Source organism: Diabrotica undecimpunctata, chromosome 6 (assembly GCF_040954645.1).
Source record: "Diabrotica undecimpunctata isolate CICGRU chromosome 6, icDiaUnde3, whole genome shotgun sequence".
Taxonomy (NCBI): Eukaryota; Metazoa; Arthropoda; class Insecta; order Coleoptera; family Chrysomelidae; genus Diabrotica; species Diabrotica undecimpunctata.
The window spans coordinates 109,539,215-109,563,632 of record NC_092808.1 but is presented as its reverse complement, the minus strand read 5'-3'; the positions used below and the strand labels follow the sequence as shown (position 1 = coordinate 109,563,632).

Sequence of the window (24,418 nt, the reverse complement as noted above, 5' to 3'; positions counted from 1 at the left end):
TCATATGTGGCTATGGTAAAAATGAGTGCCCTTACCAGCCTTAGTTTTGTGTGTATTGTTATACTAGAATTTTTCCAAATTGTTACCAGTTTCATCATAGCTGTTCTAGCAATAGTCAACCTTCTACGTATCTCTCTGTCACACTCTTCGTCATTTGTTATTAGGGACCCCAGGTATATAAAACTATTTACTATTTCAAAGTTTCTTTAATGTGTTGAAGATTACTTCGAACTCTGTCTACTATCATGATCTTTGTCTTACTCCTATTTAGCTTTAGTCCATATGCTTTTCTCCTTCAGACATCTCGTTATGTCTTCCATTTCTTCTTGATTTGCCGCGATTATTAAAGTGTCATCAGCATATCTCAAGTTAATGATTTTTTGAGCTCCTACTGATATTCCACCCTTCCATCCGTCTAGTACCTTTCGCATAAGGAGTTCGCTGTAGATATTAAACAGAGTTGGCGAGATTATGCATCCCTGTCTGTCACCTGTCTCTGTTCTGAAATGATCGGAATGAGTGTTGTTTATTTTTACTGTGCACTTATTATTTTCATATAGACTTCTAATTAGTTGAATTAAGCGGTGGGGTGTTCACATTTCCGCCAATATGGACCACAGCTGCTGCCATTTGACTTTATCGAAGGCTTTTGTGTAATCCACAAAGCAAATAAGCATAGAAGTATTGAATTCACGGGTTGTTTCGATTAGCTGCATGACATTGATGTGTTCTCTTATGCCTTACCCTGGAACAAATCCCGCTTGTTCTGATATCTGAGGCAATAGAAAAGCTTTTAGTCTTTCATGTATTACTATTTACTCAGGTATTTTGAAGTAGAACCTTGCTTGCATGGGATATTAGGGTTATCGTTCTGTAGTTGCTGCAATCTAGCGGAGTTCCTTTTTTAAATATAGGGATGAAAGTGGATGTTGTCCAGTCGTTGGGCCACTCTCCGGTTTTCCAAATCTTTTTACAGATCATATGCATAATATTTACTCCACTATCTCCAGTTTTTTTAAAACTTCTGCGGTGATCTGGTCTGCGCCATGAGATTTTTAATTTTTTAACTTTTTGATTGCTTTTTCTACCTCTGACTTTAGAATGTTTGGTTCTGTCTCTGCAGTGAACTCGTCGTGATTTGCATTCTGGGGATCATCTGCATATAGACTTTGATAATATTTTCTCCATATCTCCGCAATCTCTTTCTCGTCATTCATAATATGTTGGTTTTGATCCATTATTGTTTGTGTGATTGGTTTAAATTCCCTGGATAGATAACAAACTTTGTTATATAGCTCATGGGATTCATACCGGTTTGCAAGTCTCTCTATTTCTTCGCATTCTTCATTTAGATGTTTATTTTTATCATTACTACATGCTTTTTTAATTTCTCTATTTAACCTTGCTAATTCATTTTTGTTGCTATCGTTTTAATATATAAGAGATTTGATTCTCCTTCGCTCTTCGAGAAGTTGCAGCGTTCTGTCTATCATCCAGTGTTTTCTCTTGATGATCTTTTTTTCGGTTCTGGTTTTTTCTACCGGGGTTTCTATAAAATTTTTGAAACCATTCCACATTTCTTCTGCGTTGTCTTGTGTATTCAACATACACGTTTCCTTTAATGCATCTCTAAATGTTTTCGGATTTGAAATCTCCAGCCTGTTTTGATTTTGGAGCGGCATTGTTCTTTTAAGCTTCACCTTGAAGCAAGCCCATAACAAATTATGATCGGATCCACATTCAGCTCGTGGTCTAGTTTTTACGTCTGTAAAACATGTCTTCCATCTGTTTGTAATCAATATGTAGTCGATTTGGTTCTTGTATTCTCCATTTGGGCTAGTCCAAACGGATAAACGACGGGCATGATGTTTGAACATTGTGTTGACAATGGCCAAACTGTTTTCATGTGCAAAATCTATTAAAGGTTTGCCTCGGCTGTTTCTAATACCTAACCCATATTTTTCTACATTTTGGATGTTATCATTTCTTAATTACTATTTTAATGGGAATAAGCCACAATTAAAGGTTAAAATACGTTTATTGACGTTTCAATAAACAACATTACAAACTAATGTTTGTATTTTGAGAACGACTTCCGAAGTGGAAATTGAAAAGTAAATAAACGTATTTTAACCTTTAATTGTGGCTTATTCCCATTTAAATAGTAATTAATTTAAAATGTCACAAGAAAATAGCTTCAGAACAATATTATCATTTCTTGTTTCTCCTACCTTACCGTTAAAATCGCCCATGATTATGAGTGGTTTTTTAGATGAAATGTTTCTTATTGTGTCTTCAATAATGGAGTATACGTCTTTCACTTTATTGTCTAACGCGTCTGAGGTTGGCATATAGACCTAAAGAATATGCATTTTGTTTGGTGATGCTAGTAAGGTTATTTTTATAAGTCTATCATTTATCGGTTGGTAATCATACACATATTGTGAAACTTTTTTAGTCACCATAACTGCAACATTTCTTCCTGTGTTATGTGTTCCCGATATGTATAAAACATGATCTGCCGTTCGGAAGTGTCCTTGTCCTTCCGAACTCCTCCTCCACACAAGCTGGGACCGACACGGACACATAATAGATACTTTATATAAATGCATAATAGTAATATTACTCACCTTGTTTAAATAATCGTGTCACCATAATCCAATAACTGCGTAATATTTTTCTGCGAAAATAAGAAGCAAGCGTGTACACTCGGTAGGTGACGCGAGACGAACTGATCGGTCGTTTGTAAATGCAAGATGGTTGCACGGTTCGGGTTTGAAGGGTAGTTTTCATCTTGCTTAATCGCTTTGCTATCTTACGCTTTGTGTGACAAACGTAATATTTTACATAAATGGCTTCAAGTAGCAAAAAGCTGACTCAAGCAGACATGGAAGAGTTAGTGCGACGGTATGAAGCAGAAGCAACAGAATTGAAGGAAGCTGATGATATTCAAAGTGGACTCAGTGGTGATGAAAAATGTAAGGATAGTATTGAAACAAATAGTGTCCAAGGTCTCATGAGTGTTATGCAGATAAACAAAGTGAATCGGATGATGATCTAGAACTACAACGAAAAAGTATGTGGAAAGAACGGTTACAATCCGGTACGTTTGGAAAAAGTTTAATGAAAGATGTCAATCTTTATATACTTCTGGACTATATGTAACTATTGATCAACAACTTAGTTTCCGTAAATCTTGCAGTTTCAAAGTCTACATTCCTAGTAAATCCGACAAATACAGAATAAAAATAGTAATGATGTGCAGTTCTACAACATTTTATATGGTATCTGGAATTCCTTTTATTGGAAAAGAAATCAAAACTAGTACAGATGCTTTACCAACGCAATATGTCGTTGTTTAATATAAGTTATGTGAAAGTATTTATGGAACTGATAGAAATGTTACAATGAACAACTGGTTCTCATCTTCTAATAATAGAGAAATTACTACAAAAGAAACTTACTATGGTTGTAACCTTAAGAAAAGATAAACTTGATATACCACCATCATTTCTATTAAAGACGAAAACTTTTCTCAGTTCAAATTCTGCATACGACTGTAAGAAAACTCTGGTATATTTATTTTCTAAAAAAGGTAAAATCGTGCTTTTAATATCAATCTTTTATACAAATGGAATAGTAGATCAAATTACCAGAAACCCTAAAATAGTGTTTTTTTACTATGTTACTAAAGGGGTTGTAAATTCATACGACAATTGTACCATTCCAAAACTATTGCAAGAAAAACTTGTAGGTGGCCTTTCAGAGTGTTTTATAGAATCTTAATATAACATATTAAAACGTACATTTTTGTAGAACTCAGCCATGCAGGTCGTTATTACATATACAGAGTAAATACTAAAAATTCAAACAATTCCAAGACAAATGTATTTGGGGAAAAGAAGATAAGACGGTAGGACAAGTGTAGATCAATATTCTAGTAGTCCATAAACGTTTCCACCTTTGTCCAAGAAGTCCAACCAGAAAGGCTCGCGATATTTGTGCTGACTGCCATGGAGCTTTATGCGCTGAGCACAGAAGAGCAATATGTCAAGTGTGTATTAGTAGATATTCCTGATTTTCGTATTTTGTTTTTTTTTTTAACTAAATGATTGTAACAATGTATCGAACAAAGTATCGAAAAACAATTGTAAAATTTAGTTTTTTCTTCTGGTGGTACAATTTATATAATTTATGTAATATTTATATGGTGTCACCTATGACACCACCTTATGGCTTATGTCCAAAATATTGACCTGACGGTTCTAGGGTTAAACTTCTCAATTCATACAGTATCTTAAATAGAGAACTTAATGCCATATAACAAACGTCAAATACGTTTTTAGAGCACAAACTAAACTTATTTAAAACTCATATAAACAAAACTCATATAAACAAATAATATCTGACTCACATCAATTCCTCACGAACAACACTGTAGCCGTATTAGTCACAGAAATATCACAGAGTCTTCATCAAACAGAATCAAAAACAATTTTCCTATAGGTTCACTCTATTCGCGAATCGAGAGAAATGAAAACGCTGATATAAAGTCACTATTAAAATCGATGACCCTCAATTTATGAAAATAAAAATAAAAGACATCTACAAGCATATTAAGAGAGATAAAAGAAAATACCTGATCCATGAAAACAGTGCAATCAGTAAACTTAACCATGAACATCCCATTACTCATACCTAATCATCAAAAGGCCATAATTGTAATATACCCATAACAATAAAACATGTGCTAACAGAATGTGATAAAAATAAGAAAGAGAGTAAAGATTTAATTTCAAGACAGAACACCACCATTTGCTTATACGTATTTTATCCTTATGGAATCATCAGAGCGAACTTTATGAATGAGACGAAATATTTTTGCCATATTAGTAATTATTTAAAAATAACTACACAATAAGTCTGTTCAAGGAATGGCACAAATATGTGGTTCCTACAATTTTCCAAGCAAACAAACGATAAAAGAACAGACATCAGGAATCTGCAATTTGAATTCCATAACATGTCACTTTATGTAGCTAAAAAGGTGGTACTCTAGATTAAAATTAAATCTTACACCTCTTTCTTATTGTCGCATAATCACAAACGGAGTACTAGAAATAAGTTTGCGAATGGACATTTCCTAGATAAAGTAACATGTTTTGAAAAGCAAATTGTAGATTCCTCATATCTGTTCTTTTATCGCCTGTTTGCTGTAAAAATCATAGAAAGCTCAGATTTGAGGGATTTCCTGAACATATTTCAAACGTAAGAAATCTTTGGTTTCGATTGTTTTTGTGATGAATTTGACGCTTACATACAGTCAATATCTAGCTATTCCAACAATATGAAAGACATTCTTAACCTTCAAACCAACTGTAAACCTCTTTTCCAATTCCTTATCAAATGTAACTTATCAAATACGATCTAATGTACTTAAATTCATACTTTGTACACCCAGTAAATTTTCTTTACCACGATAATGATTTTATTTCGTGATCCGTGATATTTAATGATCCGTTAATACGGTTATTTCCTAAATAAAAAACATCCATGAGTAATCTCTTATATAAATAAATTTATTATTTGTCTGAAAACTAGTTTCCAAAGATTTTTTATAGTGAGATACTTTTAATACACCACATTTATCGTATAAAACTTGTTTTAGGCAGTTTATTTACATCTTAAAATATATAAAATACGTCTTAAAATAATATATAAAAAACCAAAAGAAATATTGCCATTCAAGTCTAATTCGGCTCCTACTCTTATAAAAATATGATATACTATTTATCAACACAGAAAGTACAGGCTTACACCTTTATTATAATATCGCACATGGTGCCAAGCTGATATCTTTTTGTTTGCTGTTCTTGTGCAAAGAAATTTGAAGTTAGATTGTATCATTAGATTCTGACAGTTTGACTGGTGTTTCAGGATGAAGAAAAGTGAAGGAGCGAGCACGGCCGACTGTGATACCCAAGAGTCTCGGGGGGGCCAAAGCCGACTAGATCCCGACTCACTAGATCCCAAATATAACTTTAGGATTGGAATATATGGTTGGAGAAAAAAGTGCTTGTACATTCTTATTTTAGTGTTGCTTATTATGGTTGTTGTAAATTTGGCTTTGACTCTTTGGGTACTGAAAGTTATGGAGTTTTCCTCGGTAAGTTCGATTTTTTATATAAATTATTTTTATTGGGTATAAAAAAGTGTCCCGTAAAATAATAAAGAAGTATTTACTCCTGTAAAAAGTTCTACAGGGTGATTACACATGTCTTATGTAATCTGTGATAGTGTGTAATAAGTGTTTACGATATCTCTGGAACCGTGAAAATTATAGCAAGTATTTTCCTTAAATGATGTTTTCAAGAGATTTGATATATTATGTCAAAATAAATTATTTGTTCGTAATAAGAAGTAGACGTGGCAAGATGAAATCAAGAAAAGAAATGCTTACCGTGTTTGTTGATGTATAAGTCCAAGCTGTAGAGACAAAAATTAATGGTTTTGAGCATTAATTACAAACAGTTATATGTACAAACTGTTTGTTATAATTTTTTATGGCACTTTTAAGGTGCAAAAATGGTGTTTTGTGATTATTTTTATTGTATCAAATTAATATTTTAAGTTAAAATAAGTACAATGTTATGAAAGTACATAAAAGAAGCTTTAATTTAAGCTACGCCACAATAAATATGATTCAATAGAATTTGCAAAATTAATTATTAAAGGAACAAAAATGCAAATTTTTTCCCATTTTTGGATTTTAAATAACATTTGTAAAATTCTTATTTTTTATGTAAATATTATTATATTGCAGCTCGTTTAATTACAAATCGAATAAGACTTTGCAACATCCGATCCGTCAATTCATTTTTCAGATATGTTAACTGTTTATAAAAAATCTTAAAAGTATATCTGTATATGGGAGGCATACTATCCTAAGTCCATTTTTTCAGATAAATACATTATTGCATAACCGGGATCGGAATACCCAATATTATTCAGGGGATTACTATACTAACTCCAAACTCTTTTAGAAACGAAATTTGACGGGAAACTATGTATACTATGTCTAGTTTGCTTTAGAGATATATAATCTTATCTGGACTTAAACTTATATACCTCCAAATGAAATATTATGAACTGGATCCTTAGTCCATTATAGGATCATGTGCTTCTCAATGAAAATAATATCAAGTATATAATAACATATACACATACGTGTGCATTTTCGTCGAACTTAATATTTTTAAAACAAACTCAAGTTAAATGCATAGTATATTAAGTGCACATCAAGTGGAGACTGTTTACAATATTGGTTTAGTAATTTTATGGTTTACAGGTTGCCCTAATTTATTGTGTTTAAGTCTTTTGGAAATTGGATTTAATTATTACTTAATTTATTAGGTTGTACTAAGCAGTATTTTAACGAAAAATCGTCATTAATGACAGGCAGGCGCATTCTGAAAATAATATAATATTTAGTTTTTAACGTACCAGCATAGCAAACAGATAACAGATTTAAAGTCGAAAGCGTGTTATTTTAGAGAAGGTATTTAGTGAGACTTTTATTGCTTTAAAAATGGCTTTTCGCAAAAGAAGTTTAAGGATATTAGATTTGTCGCTCTCCGACATACCTAAGTCTTTAAATACAGACCCCAGATTACAAAAAGGTAAGTTTTTATCATTAAATTATTATTTTTTTCAGTCAGTCGTGAAAAATAAATGTAATATTTACTTCTTTTCTAAATGTTAATAAAAATATCTTTAATAATAATTATTTTATTTAAAGTCTGCTTCCGTTGTAACGAAACTTTCTATTGCAGGTGAAAATAAAGAAACCCTACCACATCACGAACTTAGCGATATATGCGGCTAAGATGCAGCCATTAAATCGACTGGTGTTGCAGAAGAAAAGCATTCTAAACAAAGTTCAGTGGTAAGTGCCAACCTTTATTTAAGTGATAGCGATGACTCAATAAAGGATAAAGATTATTAACCAGATTCGGACACTGATTCAGATAAAAGTGGAAGTAGGTTTCCTGTACCTTTATCGGCATTTTCAGAAGGTGTGCCAAGTACATCTAATGCTATACCAGACTCTTTAACTAATACACTAGAAGATACTATAAATCCCAATGTCTAGTGACCAAAAGAAAAGTTGTCAATAAAACAAAAATAAAGCAGACAGGAAAGAAACGAACACGACATGTTCTTAACTGGAAAGCGAATGAGAGAAAAAGAAACTATGCTGGTGGAAGGGCCTATGTTAGTAAGAAGGGTAAGAATGTTCCTTGCAAAACCTTAAAAGTGCCATGCGGAACATCTTGCCGCATGAAATGTAGTTCAAAATTATCTGAAGCTCAAAGGGAAGATATTTTCAAAAAATATTGGAATGATACAGCAGATTATAACATCAAAAGGCAATTTATATTATCTTGTGTCCAAACGACACCTACAGAACGAAGTAGTTTGCGCTCAGGAGATGAATCTAAACTAAGATCAAATACTTTAATTTACTCTTCTGTAATTAACGGTAATAGAACTGTAGTATGCAGAACCATGTTCTAAACACGTTAAGTATTTCACAACAAGTAGTGAAGACTGCTTTATCAAAGCGACAGGATGGCGGTATGGTTCAACGGGATCTTAGGGCACTCATGAGCCAAGTAATAAAACAACAGAAACAATTATTTATTCTGTGGTATCAAATATTTCATCTTTTCCGAAATACGAGTGTCACTACAATCGGGAAAGGTCCAAAAAGAATTATTTAGGTCCTGATTTAAATATTGAAAAAATGTATAAATTATACGAACAGGAAAACACAGAGAATAAGGATGCTACTGAAGACATAGAAAAGCCCTGGCTATATCGCGATATATTTAATAAGCAATTCAATTTAACATTTAAACTCCCAGAGGTAGACACTTGTGACGACTGCGATATTTTTGCCGCTAAAATACGAGCAATTGATAATGATTCTGAGAAACAACTGATTGAAAACGAGAAAGATACGCACTTAAAAGAAGCAGAAAACAGATATAAATTTAAATCTATTGATATGGCCGTAGCAAAAGTAAATATAAAGCACAAAGTACTGACTGGTGATCTACAAAAGTGCCTTCCAACGCCATATTTGACCAATTGTGTGAATTTTTATAAGCGAAAATTATGGACTTTGAATTACACTTTATACGATGGATATAATAGTGCTGCGTATTTTGTAATGTGGGATGAAACCAAAGCAAACAGAGGAAAAAATGAAATTGCTTCGGGATTTTAAAGGGGGCTGATCTAATTATTCCTTTATCTGACGTCGAATGTGTAACCATATGGGCAGATAACTGTTGGGACAGACCAAAAACCTATGTGTAGTTATGTGTGCATTTTATCTCATTCAAAGATATCCCAAACTACAAGTAATAGATTGTAAATTTCTTCTAAAGGGGCACACGCATATGGAATCCGATTCAGTACACGCTAATATTGGAAGGAAACCGAAAAAACTACCCACTCTAACTATATTAACACCCTGGGACTGGCAACAATTTATTCGTCAGTGCTCAAATAAATATGAAGCTGTCAACATAGAACTGAATGATTTTAAAAAAAATTTTGGAATGCTTCAATATAAAACTTCATTCAACAGTGACACTTTTCAAATGGTTGACTTAAGACGAAATTAAAGAGGTGATATCATTTTGCCAGAAAATTTATCACAAAAGAATATGCAATTTATTCCTATATCAACAAAAAAATATAGTGATCTTATGGACTTACTCTTATACTTGCCATCGTATTGCCATGATTTCTATAAAAATCTGTCACATTCAAACGAAGAATCCGAGTACCCTAAGAATAATAATGACATGTAATTTGAGAACTGTATGTTAATTATAAATAAATAAAATAAATAAATAAATAAATATTGACGAGTTTTTTACACAGATAACCAATTTATAAGGACTTAGTATATGTGTATTATAAATATAAGGAGTCTTATAATTTAGAGGTAATATATCCTAAGTCCATTATTTTATTATCTTTAAACACTTACATTACTTTCATAATACCACAGCAAACTATGTATAATACTATTTTTAAATACCGACAATAGTTTCCTCTACAATTATTAATTACTTATCATTTTTTGAACATACATCAAATATAATGTTTAAGTGCTCGTCCTGTAAAATTATGAAAATGTAACTTGATACTATACTTCCCATGTACAGATATAAAATTTGCAGGGCCAAAACTTTTTTTTTTAATAGAAAAAAAGATAGAGATCTACTTCTAAACTGATTCTCTTCTTGGCCGATTATATTTTTATATAGAAATAAAAATATTTGCTAAAAAAATGTTTACACGCCTTATTTATTGCTTTGAAGTAGGTGCAACTTTTACGTTATTAACTACAGCACTACCTATACATTACACATAGTTTTCGCTTATTGATTCTTATAGCTAAAGTCGACACAAAGATTAGTTTTCTACGACCAATAGAAGTGGAGTTAGCTTAATTTGTTAAAAAAAAACAGCTGCTTTGTTTATAACAATTATTAATTAAAATCGGCGTCATTGAAGAAATAAAGGCCTATATTATTTTATGAGGATATAATTTTTATTTAAAAACTGCTATTTATAGTAATAAATAAATAATAGCTTTATTACCCAACAGTTTCCCATTTCTAGGGTAAAAATTTAAGATACATTTTTAATTAGTATACAATCATTAGTATGTGATACAAAAATATCAAGTAAAAAAATAAGTGCAAAAAATAAGTAGGTGAAAAACAAAATAAAGAGTGAGAACAATATAATTAAACAAATCACTACGTATATAAGAAATAAAAAAAAATACACAAAAAAATTAACAATCTAATGTACTCCATGAACCAGTGCGGTATCAACCAGATGATTAATTGAGCATGAGAAAATATCACAATGGTTGCATATTTTGTTATAATTATTGCACATAATATAAATGGGTGACTTCAGTAACATATTAGTTCTCGCACGTGGACAAGTAAACACTATAGTCGACCTGGAAGTAATTCTTGTCACATTAAATCTAATTTGACCTAATATATTACTGCAGTCAATACAGTTGTGTAACAACTTATATAAAAATGAAACCGAAAATATAATTCTTCTTAACCCTAAACTTACAATATTAAACCTGTTACACAACAAATCGTAATCATAACCATGGACAGGATATACTCCATCAACCTTAAAAGCTAAATATTTTAAAAGTTTCCGTTGTACCTTTTCAATCTGTTGCATATCATATAACATTTATAAATGGGATACCAAATTAAGCTACAATATTCTAGTTTTGTTCGCACCAGCAATAGATACAGCAGTTTAATCGGTCTTATATCGCTAAAATTTCTACAGTTTCTGATGATAAAACCGTACATTTTCATAGCATCGGATACTTTCTGCTCAATATGGTTGTTAAAGGTTAATTTTGAATCAAATATAACTCCTAAATCTTTAATGCTATTACATTTTTCAAGATCTGACCCCTGAATTACATAATTAAAATCAACCTTATTTTCCCTTCTAGTGTAACTTACTACTTTACATTTATTGACATTAAGAAAAAGTTTGTTTTTTAGACACCAAGTATCTATATAATTTAGATCGTTCTGTAAATCTATACAGTTAGCAATTGTTTTAATTTCACAGTATATTTTAAGATCATCCGCAAAACACAATTTTCTGTTAATGATATCTAAAAATAAATAAAATCCACAAGGAAAATAATTCCTGTAGCTGGCTGTATACCACGTATAACAAAAAGAGGTTAGTCTTTGTATGTGGGTATATTTTATTTTATAAAAACCCTTAAAAGGGCAACATTAAAAACACGAACGTTTTCGGAACAACCGTTCCATCATCAGGTTAAAATACCTAAAATAAGTATAAACCATTTAATTACAGCAAATGTGGTTTAAAATTTTGACTAAGGTTAAAAAACAAAATGGTTATACTTACAGGTTACCATGCCTGAGCCACCAAAATATTTGGGTAAAAACCCTTTAAAATGTAATGTGTTACCAAAGAGTGTACATGATGTTGATAATATTATATGATGTTTAATATTTTAATTAGATTTTACTTCAGGTAACATACACCCATGCTTAAGTGAGTTCCAGTGTCCGGAGAGTAAACCTCTTCAAACGGACTTCAGCTGGCAACTGATTGATAAGATACCCATGAACGGTGTCAAAAACAAAATGTCAATGAACCATGAAACAATGTTAGTTAAACATTATATTACTACAGCCAAAATATTAAAAAAACTTTGATGATGTTAAAATGATAACAGCAATCCAGGTGTTGGGATTTAAAAATTTTTCTATAATTATTTAATATTGAATATAAAAGATGTAAATTACTGGTGTTGTTGAAGGTCATGTTTAAGAGAATGACGTATGCATTAGGCAGCTTATGTTACTCTATATCGTATGGAGTGTGGTCTAAACACAGACCACAGAGTCTAGATGTTATCATCCAGAATCTCTCAGTCCCTCTAAACCAAAAAATTTCAATTAGAAACTCCTGCTACAAAACCATCTTTAAATTCAAAAACAAAAAATTTCCATCAACTTCTACTTCTTTTAATATCTCTACTACCAACACTACATCTAACACATCCTACAACTCATCATTCATCAACCTACCCTCTACTTCTCAAAATTACTCATTCAATGTTCCTTTTCCACAATTTTCATACAAAAAACAGAAAGACCAACTCCATATCCTCAAGTCTATTCAAAACAAAATTAAATCCCATAATTTAATCATTAGTAAAGCAGACAAAGGCAATTGTCTAGTCATTCTTGATCAGAATTTATATAACGACAAGGTCACTACATTTCTTTCCGATAACAATTTCACTCCACTCCCCGAAGATCCAACAAAAAAGTTCATTAATAAAATCAAAGCCACCAATAAACTTTTCACAGAATTTCTGTCAGAACACGATGCTCCATATTATAAGTCCTGAACAATCTAGGACAATGTTTAACCAATTCAAAAGATTGCATCAACTACATGGATCGTAGTGGTGTTTACAAATTACAGTGCTCTGATTGTGATGCTACATATATAGGTAGAACCTGTAGATCACTAACTTCCCGTTCCCTAGAACACACTAAAAAAGAGAACACTTCCATCTTCTCACAACATCTTGCACAACATAAACATACCCTCAACATACCAGAAGACGTCTCTTTGTTACATAATATACCCCAAAAAAATTTTCTAAAATTAGATCTATATGAAGACTTGGAAATAGTCAAGGAAAAGCAAAGAAGCCCCAACTGCGTTAATCGCCATGTATCTTTCAACCGTGACTTTCAACCCTTACATCGACAACTCTTCTCATAACCCACACTTCTCAAATTTACCCCATCTTCTTTATCTGACCTTCCTCTATAAACGTCAACACCTTAATCCTTCTCAACAATTGTTGCTTTTAAAACAACTATTCTCTCTACACTACTGTCACAACACTTCCTCCAAAAGAATTTTTTCAGCCCCCTATTGTTAACATCATATCTATTATACCTCACTATTTCATTATTTTACAATCTTCACGTTTACATCATATTCCTGTCCATTCTTTTTTCTTTTGCTAGTTCTCTGTCTTTTCATATATCTACCATCCACTCATTAGTTCTAAACTCAGTAACCATTTAAACACAATCCAGCAATTCATCAGAATTCACTTTCTCCCACTTTACCTAAACCCTTAATCAACCATTGCTCCCCCTCTCTTAGTCAACAACTTAGTACAACATACTCACAAATAAAATTTCAGGCTTTTATGTATCGAATTTAATATAACCAAAATATATTTTGTTCAGGGTGCTAGATGCTTTAAGCATAAAGGACCTCTATCATCTCTAATTTTGTTGATTAACTCATTCATTTTCCTTTAACCCACTCTCCTTTATTCTTTAGTCATTTCATTTACTTTTATTCCTGCCAAGTCTCTGAGGATCTCAGCCTTTTCAAATTTTTAAATTTAATCACATATATTATAACTTTAATTCCTTCAGCCGGAAGATTTTCAATCACTTTTCTCAATCTATTGGACCCACTTATATTAAAAATTTTTAAGATACAAGCAGTATTAAACAATTTCATCTAAATACGAAGTCTTACATTAGCTACAAATATATACTATTTATTTATTTTTCCTTGTCCTAGATGTAAGCAACATAAAAGGACATTTCCATATATTTCAGCTAATTCGTCACAAATTACACCTTTTAGACCACACTCCATACGATATAGAGTAACATAAGCTGCCTAATGCATACGTCATTCTCTTAAACATGACCTTCAACAACACCAGTAATTTACATCTTTTATATCCAATATTAAATAATTATAGAAAAATTTTTAAATCCCAACACCTGGATTACTGTTATCATTTTAACATCATCAAAGTTTTTTTAATCTTTTGGCTGTAGTAATATAATGTTTAACTAACATTGTTTCATGGTTCATTGACATTTTGTTTTTGACACCGTTCATGGGTATCTTATCAATCAGTTGCCAGCTGAAGTCCGTTTGAAGAGGTTTACTCTACGGACACTGGAACTCACTTAAGCATGGGTGTATGTTACCTGAAGTAAAATCTAATTAAAATATTAAACGTCATATAATATTATCAACATCATGTACACTCTTTGGTAACACATTACATTTTAAAGGGTTTTTACCCAAATATTTTGGTGGCTCAGGCATGGTAACCTGTAAGTATAACCATTTTGTTTTTTAACCTTAGTCAAAATTTTAAACCACATTTGCTGTAATTAAATGGTTTATACTTATTTTAGGTATTTTAACCTGATGATGGAACGGTTGTTCCGAAAACGTTTGTGTTTTTAATGTTGCCCTTTTAAGGGTTTTTATAAAATAAGATATACCCACATACAAAGACTAACCTCTTTTCCTCTTTTTCTCTCCTCTCCTCTCCTCTTTTTTTTTTAAATAAATCATTGATATATAATAGGAACAACAATGGACCTAAATTTGATCCCTGTGGAACACCGGATGTAGTACAGATTAATTCTGATATGGAACCATTATAGGATACAAATTGGTTCCTACCTATTAAATAGCTTTCCAGTAACTTTAAAATGTTTCCAGCAAATCCCAAATTTGATAATTTAAAGAGAAGGTATTTGTGATCAACCTTATCAAACGCTTTAGAAAAATCAGTATATATCACATCTACTTGACCTTGTACATCCAAAACATCTGAAATATATTGAGTTATTACAGCCAAGTTTGATACAGTAGAACGTTTATCTATAAAGCCATGTTGATAAGGTGATATCCATCCCCTAACAGAAGGGTAAATACGGTTATATAGAGTTACTTCGAAAACCTTTGAAAAATTGGATAACAAAGATACCGGTCTGTAATTGGATACATCAGATTTCGATCCGTTTTTGAATACAGTGCATATTTTTGCATTTTTCCATAACTCGGGATAAGTTCCCGTTTTTATTGATAAGTTAAAAATTTTTTGAAGTGGCTTTACAAATATCCGGGAACAATCTTTCACTAAAAATGCTGGAATATTATCCGGTCCGGACGTCATTTTATTTTTAATTCTTTTAAAGGCTACTAAAATTTCGTTTTCTTGAAATTCATTAAAATTAATAGTGGGTAAGTAGATATTACTACATTCTTGATTATTTAATACATTGTTGTCGACAGGTAAATAAACTTTTTCAAAAAACATCTTAAAAGCATGGATTATATCGCGAGGATTATTAAATGTATCGCCGTTGTAACACATTTCACCTGGGATTCTAGAAGTTTTATTCTTTGCATGAACATATGCCCAGAAATTATTAGATTCGTTAGAAATACTATTCTGAATTTTTCAAGATAAACGTTATATTGAGCTTTAATCATTTGTTTAATTATTTTTCGCAACCTTTTAAATTCATGCATATAAAGTATATTACCTGTTTTCTTATAATTTGTGATATTTTTTGATTTCAACTTTATCATTCTAATTATTTCCGCATTGTACCATGTAGGATATTGATGTTTATAATTTCTGTATATTGGTACACACATATCAAATAATTCATACATCTTAGCATAAAATAATTCTAGGACTGTATTTACATCATCAGACATATCTAAAAAATTCCAGTCGCAATTAAGAAATTCTGAGTACAGTAAAGAAAAATTTGCTTTTTTAAGATTATATCTTTTAGTTTTAGAATGAGCCACAAAACTGGTTTCCTTTTTTTGAAAATCATTAATTTTTATCATTAATGCTGGATGATGTAAATCTTCTTGAACAAGTGGTGCATTATCGAGACTTACATGACATGTATCTGATGATATAACTAAGTCTAACAATCGATTTAAATTATTTCCCACCTGATTATACTGATTTAAATTAAACAAACACATGAAGTCTAGCACTGCCTATGTCTTTACATCAGATCTATTTTGATCAATATACTTTGGAATGTTAAGGTCGCCCAAGAGAATAACAGTGTCATTAAATAATTCAAGTTGCTCTAACATTTCAAAAAAATATTCAAAATCTTTCAACTTTAATTTGTCAGGAATATATAATACTGAAACATAAAACTTTTTATTTCCTGTGCGACACTCAACAACCAACAAATCAATTAGTGGAAAATGTAAATCAAATGTTGAGACATCAACAAAAACACACTTAAAAATTGACTTAAGTGCCAACAGTACACCTCCACCAGTCGATTTATTAACTACATCGAACTTTCGATCTTTTCTAAAAACCTGATAGCCTGATAGCCATCTTTAAGTGTAATCTTGATCGGACGAGTTTTACCTAGTGCTGGTTGTCCAAGCCTAAATATTTTGAGTTCATTGATATTCACGCTAGTATTCATACTTTGAATTATTGTTTGGACTTCCTGTGTATCATTATCATTGCGACTATTGGGAGGGAGCTAAGTATTTTGCTCAGGTACATCAAATAAAATAGCATTGCGTTTGCGTTTTCTACGCTCATTTATTTCCTGAATGACTTCTTCCATAACCAACATGGTTGAAGAATTCTTCATTGATTGGTTTTCATTTTTAAGTGCTTGAATATCAGTTTGTAAAGTTAAAATTAATGCTTTCAGATCTTTTATTTGGTTCCCAACCTGCCTACAACTCATGCAGGACCAATCAAATCCTTTATCATTATTATTAAACAATTCCAGTTCTACATTACTAACATTCACACAGGTATGTCTAAAATTTCTATTGCAAACGGAACATTTTATCATTAAATTCGATTTATACGATTTACTACAGCAGGAACAAATCATATTCGAAGTCGAAGGCATGATAAAAACGGTTGAAGATACGCCTATGTATTTATACAGTAATTAAGAATTCTCGTTGTTGTTATTATTATCCTAATTGGTGTTACAATTGTAGGTTAGGACGTATAAATACAAAATATTGACTAAAAATTCTATCAAAAACTACTTTTAGGAAGATAAATTTCTTACTGTTTATGTCCGTATATTTAACTGCAAATATTTGTGTGGTTTCACCATCACTTTCACCTCATTACACGAGTTTTTTTAAAAAAAGATAACAGTACCTTGAAAACACCTTCGCACTCCATAGAACCACAAGTAAAATTGACTGTTTTTTCGGGTAGTCGAACTGGCTCGGTGTAGGGGGAACTATTATTTTGTTGTCCCGACAAGAAAAAACTTAATTCGTAACTTCAAATACCCGACGCTTGGAAAAATTTAACCTATCTTTGTGAAATAAAGACCATTTTCGCTCATTTTTTTTTTTACCTGGTGGCATCAAATTATTGACATTTTTTGTTATATAGTTTAGTTTTTATTCTTATACTTGATCACTGTGTAATTCGGAGAAGGTATTTGTATCCAGCAATTTAAATACTTTGCGTTTAATTTTTGTACAGCATGTTTACATAATTTTTTCATCGAACAGAGGGTAGATGCTGTCTATTAATTTTAGTAAACCCTTCATATCTTTTGTGAATGTTTAAACAACACTCAAGGTGAACTATACGCGTCTTCAAAAAAGTGTATAATTTCTTGATAATTAAGATCACTCTGTATTGCGTCGTCTTCAAGAAATCCTTTAATTGGCTCAAATTGGCTGCATCAATTTTTGTATATCAATAGGATCTTGTGTTGCGATAATTTTCTTCTTTTTGAACAAATATCTTTAGTAGGCTGCATAAAGAAATAATGAGTTTCAGGTGGCGTAACTGTTTCGGAGAAAGCTTTTTTGCTCTGTATTTGCAGTGCTGATCCTGCGCTAATTTGTGAAGTGATGAATGATTCGATGGATATTTCAGAAAGCCATAAATGAAGAACAGCTCCCAAAGGAATGGACGGAGGTATATGACATCTATATTTAAGAAAGGAGATAGAAAATGATGCGAAAACTACAGAGGAATAAGCGTAATATCATCAATAGGAAGATACTGCGAGAAAAGATAGGGCAAGCGATAAAAGGCAAAATCGGGGAGGATCAGGCAGGCTTCACGGCAGGAAGATCATGCATAGACCACATATACACACTTGAACAACTGTTGAAAAAGAAAATAGCAAAAAATGGAGATATACATTTGGCATTTGTAGACCTGAGAAAGGCGCATGACTCTGTACCAAGGTCAGAACTCTGTACAAATTAGAAATACAAACGGAACTCATAGAAGCTACAAAAGCTCTGTATGAAAAAAATAAGGTGTCCATTAAAATGGGAACAAGAATCATAGGAGACTTCACCACAACAAAAGGACTCCTGTAGTGTTGTTCCACATCTCCAACCCTATTTAAAATATACTTAGAGAAAGCCTTGTCTACATGGCAAAGAAAATGCGAAGGCATGGGAATACCGGTACGGAACGAATACCTATATACATTAAGCTTTGCAGACGATCAAGTAGTGAGTGCACAAGACCAACACGACCTCAGCTACATGATAAAGAAACTACAAGAAGAATGTACCAAGGCTGGCTTAGATATTAACCTCGCGAAAACAGAGTACCTATCTACAAGTAAAGAAGACATAGAAATCTACAGATTGATAACAACGTAACAATCAAAGGAAAGGATAAATTCAAATACTTGGGTTTATAATCACGAAAAAGCCAACAACAGAGGAAGAAAATTTCACAAAGATTAGGACAAACAAGAACAGCAATCCGAAAACTTAATTCAGTATGGTTGGATAAACACCTAAATATGAAAACAAAAACACATATTTATAAAACATTATGACAAGTATTATGACATATGGGGCTGAAAATTGGATCATAAACAAGAGAAACAGCAGTAAGATAGTAGCAACAGAGAGGGAATGCCCGCGAAGATGCTGAAGAGTAACAAGAATGGATAGAAGCAATGACGAAATAAAGCAAAAAACATCAATAGAAAAAGACATACTAACATACATAGAACAAAAAAGACTAAAGTGGTATGGACATGGAAGAACTAGTGACAGCAGATGGATAAAGAGAATAACCGAATGGAGCCCCATAGGAAGGGGGAAAAGAGGACGACCCCGAAAATCCTGGAGGAACGAAGGTGTCTGGTAATTCTATTGTTGTCAGTTTGACAAACGTCATTGAGGCATAATCAAGTTTGGACAGATATAATGAATCCAGACATAAAATCAAGATTTGGATGCCAGTCAGGTAAACAAATCAAAAAATTGGTTTTGGAAAATGTCCCATTGAATAGACAGAGGTCCAAAAGCTCTATTTGGACCCAATTTTCGGAGTTTTTATGGTTGCAAAATTTTACGCTTGCAAAATGTACAAAAAAACGGCAATGGCGAAGATTATAAAGAGTCGCCTGTAAAGTCAATGTGGAAAACTCCAGCAAAAATGGTACAAGAAAAATATTTTACAGAGTACGGCATAAAAATCGACTTTTTCACAGATATACATTTCAAATGTGCAAGATTTGCCAGATATACCAAGCGGAGGCAGCAAAGTGTTAAAAAAACTCATTTAAAAGCAATATCTACCGAAGAACTATTAAAAATCATCCAAAGCTTCGACGAGGAAGCCTCCGATGGAGCACAAAATTTTTTTTTCACCTTTGCTCATTTGAACTTGCTTGAAGAAGCAACGAGACCGTAAACTGCAAGATTCACTTTTTCCAGAAGAAATTTGATGTTATGGGAGAATTTAGGGGTCGAATTAAATACAACAGCATCTTTTCCAAAACAAATCAAGGCGTTTCAAAAAGTTTGGTAAGCAGCAAATGGCTGGTAAGAAATTTATCAAACGAAAATATATGCACAGTTAAATTTTGACAAAATCACTCGACTGAGGTCTCGAGATTAAGTGTCCAAATGTAATTCGCGAAAATTTCCTGGCAACAAACTTTTATACCAGTCGAAAATATTGCCGGCAAATTTTTTCGTATGATATTATATACGATAAATATTAATAAATTTGTCAACTAATTCATCTTTAGAAAATACACACAAATTTTGGTAAAAACTATACGTGGGGAGAACATTATATCTTTTGAAGATATAATTGATACCAGTGATACAAGGTAATCTTCTAATTTACCATTTTCTAATGAACTGAATACAATAGCTTGCTTTCCGGATGGAAAATTGAGAGTACTGGTAAATGATGAATACGTTTTCGACGTGTTGGTGGTGAAGTAGAGCTCATTTCTTGAGGTAATTCGGAATTAATATTATCCATTTAAATAAACTTTAAAAGTAGTGCTCAGATCTCAGTGCGGTGCTGTATCAAAACTATAACAAGGCAATTAAATTAAGCTGGTGCAAAAAACACAAAGATATAAAATTTTTGTTTGTATTGGAAATATTCGATTATTCTTCATTTGTTGTCAAATGGATATTTTTGTTTATTACTTATAATATTGATGTGTGACTTACAGAGTTTGTGATGTAATTCCTACTCATGTTTACACTGAATGATAAGTTGAGACTTATAATATGAGTGACAATGAGGTTATGTTGATTTTTCTTTATGATTATGGTTATATAGATCATAGATAAATAATATAGTATGATATACAGATTAGACACAGTATGGGTAACACCTATTAGATTGATAACTATTGTAATGGAAAATGAATCTTTGCTTGCATTGGCTTCCCATTAATATTACGCTGGCAACAACTGCCTACAGCTAATAGTAAGAAGAGAAATATCAGACGCCTTTAAGCTTGCAGGTGGCTCTTACGAAGAGATAGTGAACGGGATATGAGTCCGCTAGATGCAAAACTTTGTATTTACTGTATAAGTCAAACTGAGTTATTTGCAAAAAACTGATAAATTTTGCAAAAAATCTTAGACATAATAAATGGCACTTTTTTGTGATAGATAAATGCTTTATTAGGTAAAATATAATGATTTTTTTCTTAGAAAAGTTATTGGGTTTGCTAGAAAAGGAAGAAAAATTTGAAAATACCGAGTTTTGCAAGTGAACTATGTAAATACAGATTTATGCAACTAACATTTGCAAATACATGATAATAGTCAACCATTAACGATATTAGTGGTTGTTATATTAGTCTGTTTTCCAAACCTAGTGTGTTAGGAATAAGGAAGAAAGCATGTGGAAGTAAACTTTTAGTGAAGTTTATTTTTATCCAAAGTACAAAAGGTATTACAAATTATAATATGTATATATTTATATTAATTCCTAAACTCTAAGTTCCTTTGGGTCCTCATCATCAATATGATCATTTTCTGCAGCACTCTCGTTATTATTTGCTTGTACGCCAGTATCTATAATTTTATAAAATTTGAGATCCGGCTGGTCTCTCCAATTTTCACCAAAATGGTTTCTAAGGAGAGTGCCTATGGACGATTTATCTCCTTTCAATGAACATCTAATCTGTTGTAACTTTGGTTTCAATAAAGAAATCTTTTTCCCTTTTCCTATTATAGACTTGCTGAACCCTATGTCAGAACGATAAAATATTTCCCCCCTTACCGTAGCCATATAATCTTTGTCCTTAGAAAATATAAATCGTTTCGTTGCATTACATTTAAAATGCCACTGGGAAGGTTTTTTAACAACAACGTCACTCGTCTTTCTCCAGTCTGATATCTGCCAGTCTTTACCAAGTCTCAGCACCTTTGAGTGTTTTCCAATTATGTCTTCATATTCTTTTCTGTTTATTACAACGTTCTTCTTTTTTATCTCCCTTTCTATCATACCGAAAATCCTATCTGGTGGCAAAAAGGAATGACCAACAACAGGAAACGTAAACTCCACTTCCTTAATGTGACCAGGTGCTTCATAAACCAACCAGTAGATTATCATAGACATCATCGTGCTATTTTTGTTCTGTCCACCACATCCATCGGCAAATAGGTGAACTTTTTCGATTTGATTTTTAAAGTTGAATTTTATGAGAGTATCATGTACAGCAGAGGCAACAACAATTGAATCTTTTGGATGTTCAAACTCCAGCCACACATATGACGTCACATTTGCAGAAGAAAGATGGGATTTCGAATTTCCAGCCACAATGGTGAAATTATAAAAATTTATTTGCTGTGAGAAATAAGCCGCCTGGTCGGGAAGCTTTGGCAAAGAAAGATTTTTTTGACAATCAAAAGAAAATATTTGTATGTTATGATTTGATTCATTTTTTAACAAAGAATAAAAGGCTTTAGCTCTTAACGTATGAACTCTCTGCTCTGTTATAGCCTTTAACTTTTCTTCTTCTGAATTTTCTTTTCTCAAAATTTCCTTCGCTCTGAGACACGCAGAACAAGCATCTACTAAGGGAGTGCCGAATGATATGTTGTAGTGTTCATTAACGTATGTTTGGAAATATGATAACTTTACGGAATGATGTGGATGACGTTGACAATACATTCTGTAAAGCTTTGTAAAATTCAGATTACATGGTAAATACAATCTAGTCGATCGTCCTCTATTATAATGACTCTCTGCACCGTTCAAACGCCCCATAAATGTTTGGATAGATAATTTTATTGGATCAAATCTACCTTTTGTTGTATCTCCCCCTCTTCTCTCTTTTGGTATTTCACCCCGGATAACAAACGTTCTTACAACACGCTCTATTCTTTCAGAACTTAAATGAGTTATTCCAAGAAATGCTGTCTTGCATACTCTTAAAAGTCCACCCTCTACTGTACCTGATCTCTTGGGCTTTTGACCTTCACAAAATTTCAGCAAAAAAAATATCTTGTTTTATTTTGTCAGTTGTTGAATACAGATTATTATGGAAACGCTGAATGTCTCGCATCTTTAAATCTATACAACAATACACTTTCTTTGTGGGGTTACAGGTGGGAAAACCGGGTAAATCCTTAGGTTTATGCCTAAAAATATTGACAATAAGTCCCAAACCTATCTAGTTAATTGTAGACACCTCTTACCTCTTAAGTTTCATTACATTTCGTTTCCATTTTTCTGTTTGTACAACTCGTTTTCTCCCTTTTCCTTTTTCTCAAGGTCTAATATGCACATGAAGATCCATAATGTTAATTATTTGCAATAAACTTGGTGTTTTTAGTACTCAAAAATAACAAACAGTGAAACCGGTAATGGCGAATGATGGAATAATTGACATGTCCACATGAGACGTGTCATGTGACTCAAACAATGTAAGCGATTGGCCAATTGCAATTACACAGTTATGCAACTGGCATAGGCTGACAAATACAGAGTTTTGCGTCTGATTCAAGATTTCTAATGCCTTTTTCTTAGTAAATACCTTACTTTGCTGCTGAATTTCTACATCAGCAGATAGCTGTAACATGTGACAAATAACTGTCAGCTAAAACTCAATTTTTACAATTTTTGCAAATACAGAGTTTTGCATCTAGTGGACTCATATATCAAATTTAGTGTTTATATTATATTATATGAAATTAAAAATACGACACAATAGCACATATAACACAATAGGCTCAATATTAAAAAAACAAACAAAAAATAAATAAATACATAAGGGATGTTGCCTCTGGGGAAGGAAATTTCACTGAATTGACATCAGAATAAGGCGCGATATTTAAATATATTGGTGTTACCGGTATTATTACCGAAAATCATAAGGTTTTATCATGAGGAATAGGTACCATTTTTTTCTCCCGTGACGAGATATGACGAGCTGCATGACAATGCTTAAGCTGGGCATTCACGTTGCGACTTGCGGTCACACTTAATAAGTTTGTTTTCACGACAGTGTACATCGCTTGACCAAAAAATGTATCGTAAACGCTATGAAAAATATAATTAGGAGAAGGAAAATGGCAGCATTGTGCGTGTTATCTTTATTATTTGAAAAAAACAAAAAAAAAAGAAAAAAATTTGGATTAAGAAATTATTTGTTGATCGTGTGAACTA

General features: G+C 32.2%; 1 protein-coding gene across 1 annotated transcript in view; it reads left to right on the top strand.

The window, feature by feature from the left end:
- The window catches only part of Scgdelta (sarcoglycan delta), a 295,638-nt gene that overhangs the window by 198,218 nt on the left and 73,002 nt on the right, over positions 1-24,418 (top strand). Inside the window, exon 3 of the mRNA XM_072535102.1 lies at positions 5,938-6,166. Coding sequence (XP_072391203.1) covers positions 5,939-6,166 — 228 coding nt within the window. The 5' untranslated portion in view covers position 5,938. The remainder of the gene's footprint in view (positions 1-5,937; positions 6,167-24,418) is intronic.